Source organism: Grampus griseus (assembly GCF_964374135.1).
Source record: "Grampus griseus genome assembly, chromosome: 15".
Classification (NCBI taxonomy): domain Eukaryota; kingdom Metazoa; phylum Chordata; class Mammalia; order Artiodactyla; family Delphinidae; genus Grampus; species Grampus griseus.
The window spans coordinates 73,526,190-73,546,839 of NC_139009.1; the positions used below are offsets into that span (position 1 = coordinate 73,526,190).

General features: G+C 37.5%; 1 protein-coding gene across 1 annotated transcript in view; it reads left to right on the forward strand.

Moving 5' to 3' along the window:
- DNAH6 (dynein axonemal heavy chain 6) overlaps positions 1–20,650 on the forward strand; it is a gene marked incomplete at both ends in the record, with an annotated part of 289,518 nt that overhangs the window by 8,993 nt on the left and 259,875 nt on the right. The window contains 2 exons of the mRNA XM_082672762.1: positions 8,769–8,942; positions 13,080–13,342. Coding sequence (XP_082528888.1) covers positions 8,769–8,942; positions 13,080–13,342 — 437 coding nt within the window. The remainder of the gene's footprint in view (positions 1–8,768; positions 8,943–13,079; positions 13,343–20,650) is intronic.

Here is a 20,650-nt window from a genome sequence, read left to right on the forward strand (position 1 = left end):
TTCAGCCATAAAAAGAAGGAAATCTTGCCATTTGCAACAACATGGATGGACCTTGAAGGCATTATGCTAGGTGAAATAAGTCAGACAAAGAAAGACGAATACTGTATGATCTCACATGTGGAATCTAAAGAAAATGAAAACTGAACTCATAGAATCGGAGAACAGATAGGTGTTTGCCAGAGAACCGGTTGAGGGGGTGGGGTGGATGAAATGAGTGAAGGGGGTCAAAAAGTACAAACTTCCAGTTATAAAATAAATGACGTCCTGGGGATATAATGTACAGCATGCTGACTATAGTTAATAATACTCTATTGTATATTTTAAGGTTGCTAAGAGAGAATATCTTAAAAATTCTTATTATAAGAAAAAAAGTGGGGCTTCCCTGGTGGCGCAGTGGTTGAGAGTCCGCCTGCTGATGCAGGGGACATGGGTTTGTGCCCTGGTCAGGGAAGATCCCACATGCCGCGGAGTGGCTGGTCCCATAAGCCATGGCTGCTGAGCCTGCGCGTCCACAGCCTGTGCTCCGCAATGGGAGAGGCCACAACAGTGAGAGGCCTGTGTACTGCAAAAAAAAAAAAAAAGAAGAAAAAAAGTGTAACTATGTGTGATGATGGATGTTAACTAGATTTATTGTGGTGATCATTTTGCAACATATACATATGTTGTACACAAACTAATATAATGTTATATATCAATTATGTCTCAATAAAAAATAAAATAATATTCAAATAATAGTACTCTTCTAACACATTTGCTGTAAAGATTAATGGGTGTTAAAGTTTTGTCACATAGAAGAAGCTCAATAAATGGTAGTTAATATTGTTATTTTAAAAAAACTATAAACAAAATTTCGGGAATTTGAACCCAACTATATAATATATCATTGCCAGTGGGATTTATCTCAGGAATGTAGAGAATTAACTATTTAAAAAGCAATCACTGTAATTCACCATATTACCCCACTGGAAAAAAAAACATGATTATATCAATAGATGTAGATAAATCCTTTGACAAAATCCACCACCCATTCCTGATAAAACTCTCAGCAAATTAGGAGTAGAAGAGACCTTCCTCAAGTGAGTAAGGGTCATCCATGAACAACCTACACCTAACCTCAGACTTAATGGTGAAAAATTATGAACAAATAAGGATGTCTGCTCCCAGCATTTCTGTTTAACAATGTATTAGAGGTGGTAGCCATTGCAGTAAGGTAAGGAAAAGAGATAAAAGGAACCCAGATTAGAAAGGAAGAAGTAAAAATTTTCCTTCACAAAGAACATGATCATCTATTTAGAAAATCCAGTGAAAGCTATGAAAAAGTTACTAGAACTGATAATGAGGTTAGCAAGGATACAGAATATAAGATAGTATAAAAAACTAGTTGCACGTCTATGTATGAGCAATTTGAAATTTAAATTAAATAAAAATACTATTTACAATAGCAACAAAGTATGAATTGAGGGTAAATCTAATGAGAATGTGCAAAGCCTGAAGAATGAATACTACAAAATGTAACAGAGAAATTAAAGAAGCTCTAAATGAAGAATGATACTGTGTTTGTAGTTTAGAAGACTCAATATTTTCAAGATGTCAGTCCTCCTCAAATTGATCTATAAATTTAATGCAATTCCAATCAAGGTCCCAGCAGTATTTCTCCTTTTTGGTAGAAATTGACAAGCTGATTCTAAAATTCGTAGAAAAATGCAAAGGACTTAGAACAACCAAAACAACTTTGAAAGAGAAGATCAAAGTTTAAAGTCTAATGCTCCTGATTTCAGTACTTACCATTAAACTACAATAATTAAGACATTGTAGTATTGGTGTCAAGATAGACAAATAGACTGATGGAACACAATAGAGAGTCCAGGTATAAGCCTATACAAATATGGATTCCACTGGAAGAGTGCCCATGAAAAGTTGCTTGGTTTCCCCCAGACTTTGTCCCATACACCTTTTCCCTTTGTTAATTTTAATTGTTTTCCCCTTTTTCTTTAGTAAATAATAGCCATGAGTACAGCTACTCATGTAGTTGTAGGCTTTTTGATGATAGCCATTCTTACCGGTGTGAGGTGATACCTTATTGTGGTTTTGATAAGCATTTCTCTAATAATTAGTGATGTTGAGCATCTTTTCATATGCCTGTTGGCCATCTGTATGTCTTCTTTGTAGAAGTGTCTATTTAGGTCTTCTGCCCATGTTTTGATTTGGTTGTTTGGTTTTTCAATATTAAGCTTTATGAGCTGTTTGTATATTTTGGATATTATTTGCAAATATTTTCTCCTATTCCATAGGTTGTTTTTTCATTTTGTTTATGGTTTCCTTTGCTGTGCAAAAGCTTTTAAGTTTGATTAGGTCCAATTTGTTTATTTTTGCTTTTATTCATTTTGCCTTGTGAGACTAATCTAAGAAAACATTGCTAAGATTTATGTCAGAGAATGTTTTGCCTATGTTCTCTCCTAGGTGTTTTATGGTATCATGTCTTATATTTAGGTCTTTAAACCATTTTGAGTTTATTTTTGTATATAGTGTGAGGGAGTGTTCTAATTTCATTGATTTACATGTAGCTGTCCAGCTTTCCCAACACTATTTGTTGAAGAGACTGTCTTTTCTTCATTGTATATTCTTGCCTCCTTTGTCGTAGATTAATTGACCATAGGTTTATTTGGTAGGTTTATTTCTGGGCTCTCTATTCTTTTCCATTGATCTATATGTCTGTTTTTGTGCCAGTGCCACATTGTTTTTTATACTGTAGCTTTGTAATATTGTCTGAAGTCTGGAAGGGTGTTGTCTCCAGATTTGTTCTTTCTCCTCAGGATTGCTTTGGCAATTCTCAGTCTTTTGTGTTTCCATATAAATTTTATGATTATTTGTTCTAGTTCTGTGAAAAATGTCATGGGTATTTTGATAGGGATCACATTAAGTCTGTAGATTGTTTTGGGTAGTATGGCCATTTTAACAATATTAATTCTTCCAATCCAAGAGCATGGGATATCTTTCCATTTCCTTTATGAATGTTTTATAGTTTTTAGTATGTAGGTCTTTCACCTCCTTAGTTAAGTTTATTCCTAGGGATTTTATTTTTTTGATGCAGTTTTAAACAGGATTGTTTTCTTACTTTCTGTTTCTGATATTTCATTATTAGTGTAAAGAAATGCAACAGATTTCTATATGTTAATCTTGTATCCTTCTACCTTGCTGAATTCATTTATTAGCACTAATAGTTTTTGTATGGAGATTTTAGGGTTCTCTCTATTGCATATCATGTCATCTGCAAAGAGTGACAGTTTTACCTCTTTCCTTCCAATTTGGATACCTTTTATTTCTTTTTCTTGTCTGACTGCTGTGGCTGGGACTTCCAATACTGTGATAGAAGTGGTGAGAATGGGCATCCTCGTCTTGTTCCTGAATTTAGCAGGAAGACTTTCAGCTTTTCACGGTTGAGTATTAAGTTGTCTGTGGGTTTGTGGTAAATGGCTTCCCTTGTAACTGCCTTTAGAATCCTATCTTTATCTTTAATTCTCACCATTTTAATTATGATATGTCTTGGTGGGGATCTGTTTGGGTTTATCTTGTATAGGACCCTCTGTTCTTCCTGTACCTGGATATCTGTTTCCTTCTTTAGGTTTGGGAAGTTTTCAGTCATAAATTCTTCAAATACATTTTTGATCCTCTTTTCTCTCTCTTCTCCTTCTGGAACCTCTATTATGCTTAGGTTGGCATCCTTCATATTACTCTCTATATCTCATGTGTTACTTTCTTTTTTTTTTTCATTTCTATTTCTGTCTGCTGTTCTGATTGGGTGATTTCCATTATTCTATCTTCCAGGTCACTTATTCATTCTTCTTTGTTATTTAGTGTGCTATTTATTGCTTCTAGATTGGTTTTTATTTCACCAATTGAGTTGTCTAATTTTGATTGGTTTGTCTTTACAGTTTCTAGTTCCTTGTTACAGTGATCTGCATTTCTATCAATCATCTTTCTTAATTCCTTTAGCATTTTTATTATCTCCTTTTTGAACTTGTGGTCTAACAGTCTGGTGAGGTCTGTTTCATTATTTGTTCTTTCAGGAGATTTCTCTTGTTCTTCTAATTGGGAGTAGTTCCTCTGCCTTTTCATTTTACTTAAACTTTCTCTGTCTCTATGAATTCAGGAGAAGCACTTACCTACTGTGGTGTATGAAGGGATATTTTTAAGTGGGAGTGACCCTGTGTAGACTGTGTGAGTCCAGTATTTTTGGTGCAGTGGCTGGGTTTGGTATGAATGACAGCCACATCTTTCCTCATAGTGTGCTGGCCATTATCCCTTGATAGTAGGTATGATTGATGTTGTGGTCTCCAGAGCCTGTGCTGGATGTCAGATGAGACCTCCTCTTTGCTCCATGGCTGTCACAGCCCTGTTGGGGCAGGGTCTGCTCCCCAGTTGTTGGAGTAGAAGCCCTGAGGGTTGGGTTTGATCAGGATCCATTGCCCTTGAGTGTGTGAAATAAAATTCATATTTTATGGCAAGACAAGAAAAATTTAAACATAAAAAATTCTTCTCTGCACTTTGGCCTGCTCTCTTCCCCCACGATGCTTGTGTTTCTGCATTATGCATCAACAAAACCTTCCCCATCAGCAGGAATACCTGCTCAGCCTTAAAGAGCAACATTCTCCCAGCATCAATAAGACAACTCCTTAAAAGATAACATTCCTTCTTGATCTTGTACAGGGTCACATGACCCACCACAATGATGCTTAGATCTGGATCATTTAAACTACCAACAAAATGTCATTTGATGTATAGCCCTCTTTCTCAAAAAAAATTTATATAACTGTGCCTTGACTTCTAACAGGTGGAACAGTTCTCAGAGCTTTCTGGGGTGCTCTTTCCTGACTGTAATCCTCAAATTTGGCTTGAATAAAATTTTCCATTTCTTTCTTAGATCGACTGATTAATTTTTCATCGACAAGTGCATGCCCTGCCCCACAGGAGGTAATTTCTAAAGCAAGTGAGGTCCATGTGGTCACAGTGACCCTATGGACTGCTTGTGCAGGTGGCGTGGTTCCATCCAGAAGCAGCCCATGGTCACATCTCTTTCTCCGTGTGTTTGTCCCAGACCTACTGCTAGGCTGTGCTGTGGAGTGGGCTGGGGCTGGGGCCGGGGTGCTGTGGCTGCAGGAATCTAGGTGGTCGTGCTGCCACCTGAAACCTGGGCTGCCTCTGTGGCCAACCTCTCCCAGGACCTGTCAGCCGCAGATCCAGCTCCAAGCTGCAGTGTAGAGTGGGCGGGGCCGGAGCGCTTCTGCCAGACACAAAAGAACAGCTGTGTACTCCTGCCCAGGGCCCGTCCACCAGAGACTCAGCGCCCAGCTACTGTGAGTTTCTGTGGCACCACTTAGTGTGCATGCTGACAAACTCTGCATGTGAGTGCCGACAATGGGCTCCAAGGTTCGGTCCGATCCACACCCCAGGCCCTCCAGCCTGTCTCCCTGCAAGTAGATTGAGTCCTCTCCCAGGGCCTGTTGGTCCAAGGTTTGGCACTTTGCCTCTGTGAGTATCTGTGGCCCCATCTGGTGTGCACCTTGAACTGGGAAGTGAGGTGTGGCAGCAGCCGCCAGCACTGGTCTCTCTCTGCCCTGATTGTTAGCAAGCCAGCATGCCCACCCTCATCGGGAGTAGAATTTAGGCTTTTCCAGCCCCTATGTCTGTCCCAGCGGACCTCCTGGCAAGTAAGGGGCCTCTCCAGGGCAAGGGTGTGCCCTTGTGGACCTTCTCTCCTTTACGGATCCCTCCCAGGGGCGCCAGTTCCGTCTCGACGCCTTTTCCCCCTTCCTACCCAGTTGCGTGGAGAAGTTTGTTGAAGCTTTGGTTGTATAGGAGTTCTTCTGCCAGTTTCCCGTTGGTTTTCTGTGAGACTTGTTCCACATGTAGATGTATTTTTGATGTGTTTGTGGCTGGAGGTAAGCTCCATGTCCTCCTACTCCGCCATCTTGATCCCCCTCCAACAATTTTGTTTTTAAAAGCCCCAAAGTGGAAACGACCACCATGTCCATCAAGTGGTGAATGAATAAATTGTGGCGTTTCTACACTATAGGATACTACTCAGCCTTAAAAATAAATGAATTATGGATATATGAAACAACATAGAGGAATCTCAGCATAATTATGCTGAAAGATGGTGGGCAAAAAAAATACATACTATTTTATTACATTTATATAAAGGCCTGGAAAATGCAAACTAACGTATAGTGATAGAAAACAGATCAGTATTTGCCTAGGGAGGAGTATTGGAAAGGAACCTGAAAAGGCTCATGGTTGGGTTCTCTTCATTTTCTTGACAGTTTCATATATATATATATATCAGCACATCAAATTGTACACTTTAAATACATACAGCTTAATGTATGTCTATTATATTTCAGGAGAGCTATTATATCTCAGGAGAGCTGTTAAAATAATTTAAACTGTTAAAAAATGTTTACATTTCCCTGATTGTCTTATAATAATTTTGTTTGCAGCATCCTTGTTAAAATTTAGATCAAAATAAGATCCATGCACTAGCTGGTTAACATTTCTCTTAAGTATCTAGGTCTGTAAGTTCCCCATCAACTCTTTTATTTTTTCTTAGGAAAAAGTTTTAATGGGCAAAATTTGGTTATTTTTCTATATAGTTCCACAGTCTAATTTTGTTGACTGTATCCCCACTGTGGTAGCTAACCTATATTTCTCTGGTTCTTGTATTTCCTATATGTTGGTAGTTAGGTCTAGAGTCTTAAGTTTGATTTTCTGGGGCCATGAGTACTTCCGTAGCAGGTGTAGTGTTCTTTCATTAAATTGGCATATAGAAGCTGGTTGTCCTTTTTTCCCCAGTTTTATTGAGATATAATTGACATAAAGCACTGTATAAGTTTAACATGTACAACATAGTGATGTGACTTACATGCATCATGAAATGTTTATCATGATAAGTTTAGTGAACAACCATCATTTCGTATAGATACAAAATAAAAGTAATAGAAAAAATTTTCCTTGTAATGAGAACTCTTAGGATTTACTCTTTTAACAACTTTCATACGTAATATACAGCAATGTTAATTATATTTATCATCTTGTACCTTACTTCCCTAGTACTTATTTATCTTATAATTGGAAGTTTGTGTTACTGAAGGTTACAATCTATTTACAGTTATTACAAAATATTAGCTGTATTCTCTGCTTTGCAAAATACATTCTTGTAGCCTATCTTACACCCAATAGTTTATACCTCCCACTCCCCAACCCCTATAATATTGCTCCTCCCCCACAACTGGTAACCACTAGTTTGTTCTCTATATCTGAGTCTGCTTTTTTATTATATTCACTAGCTTGTTGTATTTTTTGGATTCCACATATAAGCGATATCATGCAATATATGTCTTTCTCTGTCTTTACTTAGCATAGAGATAGACTTTCTTAACAGTGTTGTAAAATTCACCTCTTATATTTTCATCTAGTACTTTTTTTTCCTTGATCTTTTTTTATTGAAGTATAGTTGATTTACAATATTTTATTAGTTTCAGGTGTACAGCATAGTGAGTCAATATTTTTATAGATTATACTCCATTTAAAGTTATTATAAAATATTGGCTATATTCCTTGTGCTGAACAATATATCCTTGTAGCTTATTTATTTTATACGTAGTAGTTTGTATTTCTTCATCCCTTGCCCCTCCTCCCTTCCCTCTCACCACTGGTAACCACTCTATATCTGTGAGTCTACTTCTTTTGTTATATTCACTAGTGTGTTTTATTTTTTAATTCTACATATAAGTGGTAACATATGTCTCACTTATTTCACTTAGCATAATACCCTCCAGGTTCATCCATGTTGCTGCAAATAGCAAAATTCTATTCTTTTTAATGGCTGAATAATAGTCCACTGTATATATATAAGACATCTTCTTTATCCATTCATCTATTGATGGGCTCTTAGGTTGCTTCCATATCTTGGCAATTGTAAATAATGCTGCAGTGAACATGGAGTGCATATATCTTTTTGAATTACTGTATTTGTTTTCTTCAGATAAATACCCAGGAGTGTAATTGCTGGGTCATATGGTAGTTCTTTTTCTTTAATTTTTTGAGGAAACTCCATACTGTTTTCCACAGTGGCTGTACCAATTTACATTCCCACTAACAATGTGCAAAAGTTCCCTTTTCTCCACATCCTCGCCCACATTTTTTATTTGTGTTATTTTTGATGATAGCCATTCTGACAGGTGTGAGGTGATATCTCATTGTGGTTTTGATTTGCACTTTCCTGATGATTAGAGATGCATTTCCTCTTTGGAAGTATGCCTATTCAGATTCTCTGCCCATTTTAAAAGTCAGGTTGTTTGGTTTTGTGATGATCTTCAATTAGTTATGGCTGTGGGAAGTGATTAGTGACCTTTGGGTAGAGTGGGAGTTCTGTATGATCCCACAGTAACTGTTGTAGTGAATGGTGGGGGTTTGTATTGGACAATTAGTGAGTATGTGATTTCATGCCTCTGTGTACTTTCTGTCATAATGTCACCCTTAGAAGTATTCATTGGTATTTAAAGGGCAGAATTAATGGAAACCAAGTAGAAAAGTCTTAGTCAAGCAATAGGCCATGGACAATGATGATAGCTGCTAATAATGATTGTGGCTTAGATAGGAAATTAGTCCAGGAAGGTGATCAATTTCCAACAGAGATAGAGTCCAAAGATAGTGAAGAACAAGTTCACATTAATATTTAAAAGATTAACATGTCTTTTTATTTCCCAAAGCCAGTGCTAAAAGCCTACCAAGATCATAAGAAATCAGAATACATATATGAGCAGAATCGTTACCAGTTAATCACTTCTGGAGTCCTAAAGCCTCCAGGAAGCACTGAAGAAAGAAGTTCTACCAAATCTCTTGTTCAGTTCAAGCGTGAAGATTCTGTGAAAAAGAAAAAACAGGTAAGTATTGAAGTACTTAATTGATCTTTTTAATGTTTGTTTCATACAGCATTGCTAACATGCTTTTAACTCATAAGGATAGTGGCAAAATCTTTTCCCCTTAGGTTATGTAATGGATTGGGGTAATACAGTATTTCCCAGTTCTTCCTATTTAAGGAAAATTTGGACAGTAGAGTAAAATCATAAAGGAAAACTTTTAGCATTCATATAGTGTCTTTTGATCTTCTCTAGAAGACATGTTAAAAGAAGACATAACAGTATTTTGAATGTTATTATAACTTTTATGAAATTTTCATCATTATCCCCCCAAATCTTTGAAGACCTTGGTAAAGGGCAATAAAATGGAAACTGAACCAACTAGAGAGACAACTTTTGTAATTGGTGAGAGTTGTAGAGTGGGGAAGTTGCCTTGCAATGAATAAGTGAATAGTAGTTCTGGGGCAAAATCACTAGAGCCTGGCTTTATGTAAACACCTGTAGATAATTAAACAAAAGAACAGAAGTGGAAGAAAATGTGGAGGACACACCCACAATAAAAATACCAATAAAGCCAAGAATTCTCTGAGCTTTTTATTGAGAGGATCTTTCAGTGCTAGTTGTCTGTCTTTCAGGCTTTGTGCTGCAGTGCTAGAAATTGAGAGTTGAGGACAAGCTCTGTCCTTGAGGATTTCAGAATCTGGAGGTGGGAAATGAACAAGTAAACACTTAAGCGCAGTGAGGTGTGATAAGAGCTCTCACTGATCATTTAAAGTACAAAATAATGGAGAACTGAGCAGAAGAGATGCTTATACTTGGTGGCCAGGGGGATCATCAGTGGAAGAACAGCTACCCTAGGGAACTGCACTAAGCTCGGAGGAATAAGTGGAAAGTTAACAAGGCAAATAAGGTGGGAGAGCTATGGCCTTGGGAGCCATGGGTTTGGGTGAGATTATCCTGAAAGAATATCATATGATAAATTGTATGAAATTGTATAGCTTCAGTTAATTTGGTTTCTGTGAAGTAGAAAGAGAGAACGAGATATTTTAAGTGGGGCCAAGAAAGATCTGATTGTACATTAATTAGCTCATTTGGTATAAAGTGGGTTTCAAGAGCTTGAATTTTAAAAAGAGATTATGCAAACTATTATATTATATATAGGAAGGATTAATAAAACAAGGTCCTACTGTATAGCACAGGGAACTATATTCAATATCCTGTGATAAACCATAATGGAAAAGGATATGAAAAAGAATATATATGTGTAAAACTGAATCACTTTGCTGTACAGCAGAAATTATCACAACATTGTAAATCAACTATACTTCAATACAATTTTTAAAAAATAAAAGCGAGAGATTGTGTGCACATCTGGGATGAAGGAAGTAGCTGAAAAGGAATAAGTTATAGGTTATGTTTGGCTGTAACTGTAACTAAGTGAAGAATTCAGTAAAGAGTTAGAGGGTGAATGGAAATGTGGAAGAAAGGGGATATTCTGTTTAAAAGGAGAAGGGTATTTATTCTGAGAAGAGGTTCATTTTTCTGGGTATTGATTTCTCAGAATGAGTTCAGAATGGAAATGTATCTAGTAAGATTTACTGGGAGATGAAGGAAGGAAAGGAAGGAAGGAAGGAAGGAAGGAAGGAAGGGAGGGAGGGAGGGAGGGAAGGAGGGAGGGAGGAAGGAAAGAAGGACGGAAAGTTGAAGGCTTTGCTTCCGGTAATTAAGAAAGATTGACTTATCGATTGGACTGGGAATCCACCATAGAGGAATATGATAGATGTTCTACAATTTATGAATAAATGCTTCCTCTATTTCCCTCCCCCAACTACTGCAAAATCCAAACATATGTGACTGTTTAAATTGAATCACATCTTCCCACTGAGTTACACAATTAGACATAAAATGAAAATGTTTAGGCCTATTGTTGAAGAAATCTTTCACTTAGAATGCAGTACAACTTTTTAAGAGATATAATAAATAAAATAAATGCATTTCCTGTTAAAATATTAATACTCTTGTCTCATAAAAGAGTTAACTACAGCTCTTGTTGAAACATTGGGACAAAGCAATATATATTCTCTGGTTCTGGTATCTGGTTTGGCCTCTTCTTTTATATAAGAAAACAGTACCTTTGTTGCTATCCCTGCCCAATAAATGAAAGGAGCATATTTTATCTTTGATTTTAAAGATGTATGTCCTTTAGCTCTGAAATTCCCAGGATTCTCTTCTGAAACTCCTATTCAATGAGGTATTTAATCAGAGAATAATGATCCCTATGAATACAAATCTTATGGGGACGTTGTTCCACAGAGCTTATGGTAATAACTCTCTTATAGAAATGGCAACCTCTATTAACTGCTAATAGGCAATAAAGATATCATTTATATATGTACCTCAATTATTCACCAAAGCAGGTGTGCAATACAGATTCTTTTATCTTAAAGCCAGTCCTGTCAGAGAGACAAAGGGATGACTGTTGGAGTTGATGTCACATTTCCTCAAACACGGTTATCAACCTCCTCGGCAGGAGGAGAAGACGTGTTTGATGCTGTCCCAAGTTTGTTGGGGAGGAGCAAAGAAGTGTGAGCGGCACTGAGAGCAGACAGTGGGACCCAGGGATTGGAGCAAAGCTCAAGTGTGTGAACATCGTGGGGACTTAGCCTTGGGGCTCCACACGTGGTCCGGAGCCAGCAGCATCTGCATCTCCTGGAAGCAAGTGAGAAGTGCAGAGTCTCAGGCTCCACCTTGGATTGGCTGGCAGACTCTGCATTTCAACAGGTTACCCAGGTAATTCATATGCACACTGAAATGTGAGAGGCACTGTCTCCAGAACAAACAATTAATTGTGAGTTAATAACATATATGCTTATGCTTAGGACCCACAGGGCGGGAAGCATAAGCATATATGTTACTAACTCAATTGCCTGTTCTGGAGACAGTGCCTCTCACATTTCAGTGTGCATGTGAGGACACATGTACCCCAGTGTTCATTGCAGCACTATTTACAATAGCCAGGACATGGAAACAACCTAAATGTCCAATGATAGATGAATGGATAAAGAAGATGTGGTACATATATACAATGGAATATTACTCAGCCACAAAAAGGAACGAAATTAGGTCATTTGTAGAGATGTGGATGGACCTACAGTCTATCATATAGAGTGAAGTAAGCCAGAAAGAGAAAAACAAATATCGTATATTAATGCATATATGTGGAATCTAGAAAAATGGTACAGATAAACCTATTTGTAGGGCAGGCATACAGACGTAGATGTAGAGAACAGACATGTGGACACGGGGAGGAAAGGGAGGGTGGGATGAATTGGGAGATTATATTTGACATAAATACACTACCATGTGTAAAATAGATAGCTAGTGGAACCTGCTGTATAGCACAAGGAGCTCAGCTCGGTGCTCTGTGATGGCCTAGATGGGCGGGATGGGGGGAGGTGGGAGGGAAGTCCAAGAGGGAGGGAATATAGGTATACATATAGCTGATTCACTTCACTGTACAGCAGAAACTAACACAGCATTGTAAAGCAATTTTACTCCAATAAAAAAATAAATAAAATAAGAGGAGGAAGTTCGAAAAAAAATAACACATATGCTTCTCCAAGGCTATTACATAATACTGATCCCCAATACTCAATGTAACAATCTGTCACATTCATTAAAAATAGTTTATTATGAGTTATGACGACAGCTGTCCAAGATGTCACTCACCGAAAAGCATCAAGGTTGTCAGAAAGAAGTGGGGCTGGTGGGGGGGGGCATGGGCAGGGTGTTGAGGGAAAGGCCCCAGTCAGGGGAGATACAGAGCAACTGAGCAAGGGGAGTGGTGGGCTCTCATAAACACCAGGGAGCTGGTAACATTTTGATGTAATAAACATTTAAGTGAAAGGAGAAGAGAAGGCAATGGGAAGTGTTGCTGGGAGTGCTTGTGGGAAGGAGACGGACATCTGGGCAAGGAGTACTGAGAGGGAATCTATCACTGCCGATCAATAGTTTGAAAGCTTTCAGTTCAAAATTGCTTTCCTTTAAGCCCTAGCTATCTTAGGCAGTGTGGTAATTAGTCCTGGAGGTTAATATTTTGTCACATATATAGGTTTTCCCCCCCCAAAAAAACTAATTTTTTAAAAAACTGGCTTTGTTTAGATCCAATGGCCCTCTGCCGAGGCGTTCTCCCCCTCTCCTGCTAAACTGTCACGTACCAGCACTGGAAGAAGAGGCCTCTACGAGATTAGTTCCTCAACTTACCCTAAGTACTATTTCCACGACCGGGAAGAAGTCATTAAAGCCAACATTCAAGATCCCTTGCAAATCATCAAAATAGTACGTGAAAATGAGCACATTGGATTTCTTTATATGATCTCTGCGGTGCCAAGATCTTCCACTGAGTACAATAGATATAATCTGAAGTGAGTTCTCTTTTATGAAGCAATTTATTTAGCAGCAAAAATTACAAGTAAGATTGCAAATGTTATCCATAATCAATTGCGTGTTAACGATTTATCTGATAAAATATAAGTTGGGTTATCATCCAATGACAAATGAATCTTAATCACAACAATTTTATTTTTCCCATTTATCTTTACTTATAGACATTTTATAGACACTGCTGTGTTTCTATGTTTATATTATATTGATATAATTCCATTTATTTTTAATCGGTATTACAAACATATTTTTGATATTTTTTGATTACTGAGAAAAGAAGACGGCAATGTATAAAAACTAGATGATGCTTGTTTTTTTCACATGTCATTTCAGCTTTCCTTAATAGAGTAGAAATAAGGGTTTTTTGTAAGTAAAATGAGCTTGATAATTTAGGGTATTTATATAGATTAATAATACACACACACTCACATATACTCTCTATTGTTGCTAAACACACATTTGTTGTTGAAATAATTTGGAGTCACCCAAATGTGTCTGTGAATTGCTTTAATATTCAGCACAACAGGTAACAGGACTTAAAGATGATGCTGACCTTCCTCTGTGGTGGTTTAGTTGGGTTGAATGCTATAGTTGTTGAGATGGTCTTTCCTCGAAGGTGGTTGTAGTTGAGCATTGCCACCAAATTCTTTGAGCTGCCTTCCCCAGTCTCTGCTGCATAGGAAGATAAAAGTTCTTTCTAGGAATTCTCTTCTCCCTTACTCAGCACTGTAGTTTTGATTGAGTCAGATAACACTGAAAACAACTCTCCTGCTGGGGAGAAGAAAAACATTTTAATCAAATTTTTAAATGATAGATTTATTGTAAACCTGAAAGAGCTTAACAGGAGTGAGGAACAATTTGTAGAAGGAAGAGAGATGCTTATGAAAATCATTCAGCAAAATGTACTGAGCACGCAATCTATAGCATGACCACTTCTAGGTGCTAGAGCTGTGTTAGGGAACCATCCAGATCAAAATTGCTGCCCTCATGGAGCTTACATTTTAGCAGAGGGAGACAATAATTAATACGATACAGGAGTAAATTATATAGAATGCTAGAATACACTAAGTGTTATACAAAAAAACAGTGTAGAGCAAAGGGGATTGGGAGTTCTTGGAAAGAGGTTCTTAATAAGTTGGGGTGGTCAGCGTGGGCCTCATTGAGAAGCTGGCATTTGGACAAAGACTCGAAGGAGAAGGAGTGAATTATGTGCTATCGGAAGAGGGGAGAAGAGCTTTCCAGACAGCAGCAAAGTGAATACAAATATCCCAAGGCAGGAGCACACCTGGCATGTTGAAGAACCGAACAGCAGGCTGGTGTGACTACAGTAGAATGAATGAGATGACAGACGGTTGATGGCCCTGCCAGCTATTGTAGAAACATTAACTTTTACTCTGAGAAAAATGGAGAACCAAGGAAGAATTTCAAGTAGAGAAGTGCCGTGATCTGAATTACATTTTGAAAAGGACCTCTCTGGTTGTTGTGTAGAGGATGGACTTTTGAGGAGCAAGTATTGAAACAGGAAGACCGATTAGAAGGCTGTAATTATTCACGTAAGAGATAGACCAGGTGGTAGTGGTGGAGGTGGGGAGAAGTGGGTCAAATTCTGGAAGTAATTTGAAGGTTAAGCCAACAGGATTTTCTTTTTAAACTCAACTTTATTGAGATATAATTGACATAATACTATGACCCATTTTAAGTGTAGTTTGATAAGCTTTGCCAAATGTATACATTCATGTAACCACTACCTCAATCAAGAACATTTCTGTCACCTGAAAAATTTCTCATACATACCCTCCACCATGACCACCCCTCCCTGACACCTCAAGCAGCCACTAGTGTAATTTCTATCACAACATATTAGTTATGCTTTTTTAAAAAGAATTTCACACAGAGGGAATCACAGCTGGTTTTTTGTGTCCAATTTCTCTAGCAAAATATTTTTGAGATCCATGTTGTTGCACGAATAAATTTCCTTTCCTTGCTGAGTAGTATTCCATTTTATGAATATACCATAATTTGTTTAGTCATTCAACTGTTGAGGGCTGGGTTTTTTACTGTTTTGTTTTGTTTTGTTTTTATTGGAGTATAGTTGCTTTACAATGTTGTGCTAGCTCATGCAGCACAGTGAAGTGAACCAGCCATATGTATACACATATCCCCTCCCTTTGGGATTTCCCTCCCATCCAGGTCACCACATAGCACTGAGTAGACTTCCCCGTGCTATACAGCAGTTCCTCACTAGTTATCTATTTCATACCCAGCGGCATATATATGTTAATCCCAATCTCCCAATTCATCCCACTCCCCCATTCCTGCCCCTGTTGTCCACACATTTGTTCCCTACATCTATGTCTCTATTTCTGCTTTGCAAATAGATTCATCAGTACCGTTCTTCTAGATTCCACATATATGTGTTAATATATGATACTTGTTTTTCTCTTTCTGGCTTACTTCACTCTGTGTGTCTGTTTCTAGGTCCATCCATTCCTCTACAAATGACACAATTTGTACAAATATACCACATCTTTATCCATTAATCTGTTGATGGACATTTAGCTTGCCTCCATGTCCTGGCTACTGTAAATAGTGCTGTAATGAACATTGGGGGCATGTGTCTTTTTGCATAATGGTTTCTCTGGGTATATGCCCAGTAGTGGGATTGCTGGGTCATATGGTCTTTTTGAAGGAACCTCCATACTGTTCTCCATAGCGGCTGTATCCATTTACTTTCCCACCAACAGTGCAAGAGGGTCCCTCTTCTTCACACCCTCTCCAGCATTTACTGTTTGTAGATTTTTTGATCATGGCCATTCTAACCGGTGTGAGGCGATAACTCATTGTAGTTTTGATCTGCATTTCTCTAATAATTAGTGATGTTGAGCATCTTTTCATGTGTCTCTTGACCATCTCTATGTCTTCTTTGGAGAAATGGTTATTTAGATCTTCTGGCCATTTTTTGATTGGGTTGTTTGTTTTTTTTGATATTGAGCTGCAGGAGCTGTTTGTATATATTGCAGATTAATCCCTGTCGGTTGCTTCATTTGCAAATAATTTCTCCCATTCTGAGGGTTGTCTTTTCATCTTGCTTATAGTTTCCTTTGCTCTGCAAAAGCTTTTAAGTTTCATTAGGTCCCATTTGTTTATTTTTGTTTTTATTTCCATTTCTCCAGGAGGTGGGTCAAAAAGGATCTTGCTGTGATTTATGTCATACAGTGTTCTGCCTATGTTTTCCTCTAAGAGTTTGTTGGTGTCTGGCCTTACATTTGGGTCTTTAATCATTTTATTTTTGTATATGTTGTTATGGAGTGTTCTAATTTCATTCTTTTATATGTAGCTGTCCAGTTTGCCCAGCACCATTTATTGAAGAGGCTGTCTTTTCTCCATTGTATATTCTTGCCTTCTTTGTCATAGATTAGGTGACCATAGGTGCATGGGTTTAGCTCTGGGCTTTCTATCCTGTTCATTGATCTGTATTTCTGTTTTTGTGCCAGTACCATACTGTCTTGATTACTGTAACTTTGTAGTATAGTCTGAAGTCAGTGAGCCTGATTCCTCAAGCTCTGTTTTTCTTTCTCAAGATTGCTTTGGCTGTTCAGGGTCTTTTGTGTTTCCATACAAATTGTAAAATTTTTTGTTCTAATTCTGTGAAAAATGCAATTGGCAATTTGGTAGGGATTGCACTGAATCTGTAGATTGCTTTGGATAGTATCATCAGTTTCACAATATTGATTCTTCCAATCCAAGAACATGGCATCTCTCTCCATCTGTTTGTGCCATCTTTGATTTCTTGCATCAGTATAGTATAGTTTTCTGAGTACAGGTCTTTTGCCTCCTTAGATAGGTTTATTCCTAGATATTTTTTTCTCTTTGTTGCAGTGGTAAATGGGAGTATTTCCTTAATTTCTCTTTCAGATTTTTCATCATTAGTGTATAGGGATGCAAGAGATTTCTGTGCATTAATTTTGTATCCTACTACTTTACCAAATTCATTGATTAGCTCTAGTAGTTTTCTGGTGGCATCTTTAGGATTCTCTATGTGTAGTATCATGTCATCTGCAAACAGTGACAGTTTTACTTCTTCTTTTCCAATTTGTATTCCTTTTATTTCTTTTACTTCTTTGATTGACGTGGCTAGGACTTCCAAAACTATGTTGAATAATAATGGCGACAGTGGGCAACCTTGTCTTGTTCCTGATATTAGAGGAAATGCTTTCAATTTTTCACCATTGAGAATGATGTTTGCTGTGGGTTTGTCATATATGGCCAAATGTTGTATATATTGAGGTAGGTTCCCTCTATGCCCAATTCTGGAGAGTTTTTATCATAAATGGGAGTTAAATTTTGTCAAAAGCTTTTTCTGCATCTATTGAGATGGTCATGTGCTTCTTATTCTTCAGTCTGTTGATATGGTGTATCACGTTGATTGATTTGCATATATTGAAGAATTCGTGCATCCCTGGGATTCATCCCACTTGATTGTGGTGTATGATCCTTTTAATGTGTTGTTGGATTCTGTTTGCTAGTATTTTGTTGAGGATTTTTGCATCTATGTTCATCAGTGATATTGGTCTGTAATTTTCTTTTTTTGTAGTATCTTTGTCTGGTTTTGGAATCATGGTAATGATGGCCTCATAGAACGAGCTTCGGAGTGTTCTTTCCTCTGCAATTTTTTGGAAGAGTTTGAGAAGGATAGATGTTAGCTCTTCTCTAAACGTTTGAAAGAATTTGCCTGTGAAGCCATCTCGTCCTGGCCTTTTGTTTGTTGGAAGATTTTTAATAACAGTTTCAATTTCATTACTTGTGATTGGACTGTTCATATTTTCTATTTCTTCCAGGTTCAGTATTGGTAGGTTGTACCTTTCTAAGAGTTTGTCCATTTCTTCCACATTGTCCATTTTATTGGCAAATAGTTCCTTGTAGTAATCTCTGATGATCATTTGTATTTCATTTTATTTTTACATCTTTATTGGAGTATAATTGCTTTACAAAGGTGTGTTAGTTTTGGCTTTATAACAAAGTGAATCAGTTATACATATGTCCCCATATCTCTTCCCTGTTGCACCTCCCTCCCTCCCACCCTCCCTATCCCACCCTTCTAGGTGGTCACATACCACCTAGCTGATCTCCCTGTGCTATGTGGCTGCTTCCCAGTAGCTATCTATTTTATGTTTGGTAGTGTATATATGTCCATGCCACTCTCTCACTTTGTCCCAGCTTATCCTTCCCCCTCAGCATATCCTCAAGATCATTCTCTAGTAGGTCTGCATCTTTATTCGCATCTTGCCCCTAGGTTCTTCTGACCATTTTTTTTCTTTTTTTTTTTTTTAGATTCCATATATATGTGTTAGCATATGGTGTTTGTTTTCTTCTTTCTGACTTACTTCACTCTGTATGACACACTCAAGGTCCATCCACCTCACTACAAATAACTCAGTTTCCTTCCTTTTTATGGCTGAGTAATATTCCATTGTTTATATGTGCCCCATCTTCTTTATTCATTCATCTATTGATGGACACTTAGGTTGATTCCACGTCCTGGCTATTGTAAATAGAGCTGCAATGAACATTTTGGTACATGACTCTTTTTGAATTATGGTTTTCTCAGGGTATATGCCCAGTAGTGGGATTGCTGGGTCATATGGTAGTTTTATTTGTAGTTTTTTAAGGAATCTCCATACTTTCCTCCATAGTGGCTGTATCAATTTACATTCCCACCAACAGTGCAAGAGGGTTCCCTTTTCTCCACACCCTCTCCAGCATTTATTGTTTCTAGATTTTTTGATGATGGCCATTCTGAACAGTGTGAGATGATATCTCATTGTAGTTTTGATTTGCATTTCTCTAATGATTAATGATGTTGAGCATTCTTTCATGCGTTTGTTGGCAATCTGTATATCTTCTTTGGAGAAATGTCTATTTAGGTCTTCTGCCCATTTTTGGATTGGGTTATTTGTTTTTTGATATTGAGCTGCATGTGTTGCTTGTATGTTTTGGAGATTAATCCTTTGTCAGTTGCTTCATTTGCAAATATTTTCTCCCATTCTGAGGGTTGTCTTGTCGTCTTCTTTATGCTTTCCTTTGCTGTGCAAAAGCTTTTAAGTTTCATTAGGTCCCATTTGTTTATTTTTGTTTTTATTTCCATTTCTCCAGGAGGTGGGTCAAAAAGGATCTTGCTGTGATTTATGTCATACAGTGTTCTGCCTATGTTTTCCTCTAAGAGTTTGATGGTGTCTTGCCTTTCATTTAGGTCTTTAATCCATTTTGAGTTTATTTTTGTGTATGGTGTTAGGAAGTGTTCTAATTTCATTCTTTTACATGTAGCTGTCCAGTTTTTCCAGCACCACTTATTGAAGAGGCTGTCTTTTCTCCACTGTATATTCTTGCCTCCTTTATCAAAGAAAATGTGACCATATGTGCGTGGGTTTATCTCTGGGCTTTCTATCCTGTTGCATTGATCTATATTTCTCTTTTTGTGCCAGTACCATACTGTCTTGATTACTGTAGCTCTGTAGTATAGTCTGAAGTCAGGGAGCCTGATTCCCCCAACTCCATTTTTCTATCGCAAGATTACATTTGCTATTCGAGGTCCTTTGTGTTTCCACACAAATAGTGGAATTTCTTATTCTAGTTCTGTGAAAAATACCAGTGGTAGTTTGATAGGGATTGCATTAAATTTGTATATTGCTTTGGGTAGTAGAGTCATTTTCACAGTATTGATTCTTCCAATCCAAGAACATGGTATATCTCTCCAACTATTTGTATCATCTTTAATTTCTTTCATCAGTGTCTTATAATTTTCTGCATACAGATCTTTTGTCTCCTTATGTAGGTTTATTCCTAGATATTTTATTCTTTTTGTTGCAATGGTAAATAGTAGTGTTTTCTTAATTTCACTTTCAGATTTTTCATCATTAATGCATAGGAATGCTAGAGATTTCTGTGCATTAATTTTGTATCCTGCTGCTTTATCAAATTCATTGATTAGCTCTAGTAGTTTTCTGGTAGCATCTTTAGGATTCTCTACATATAGTATCATGTCATCTGCTAACAGTGACAGCTTTACTTCTTCTTTTCCAACTTGGATCCCTGTTATTTCTTTTTCTTCTCTGATTGCTGTGGCTAAAACTTCCAAAACTATGTTGAATAATAGTGGTGAGAGTGGGCAACCTTGTCTTGTTCCTGATCTTAGAGGAAATGGTTTCAGTTTTTCACCATTGAGGACGATGTTGGCTGTGGGTTTGTCATATATGGCCTTTATTATGTTGAGGAAAGTTCCCTCTATGCCT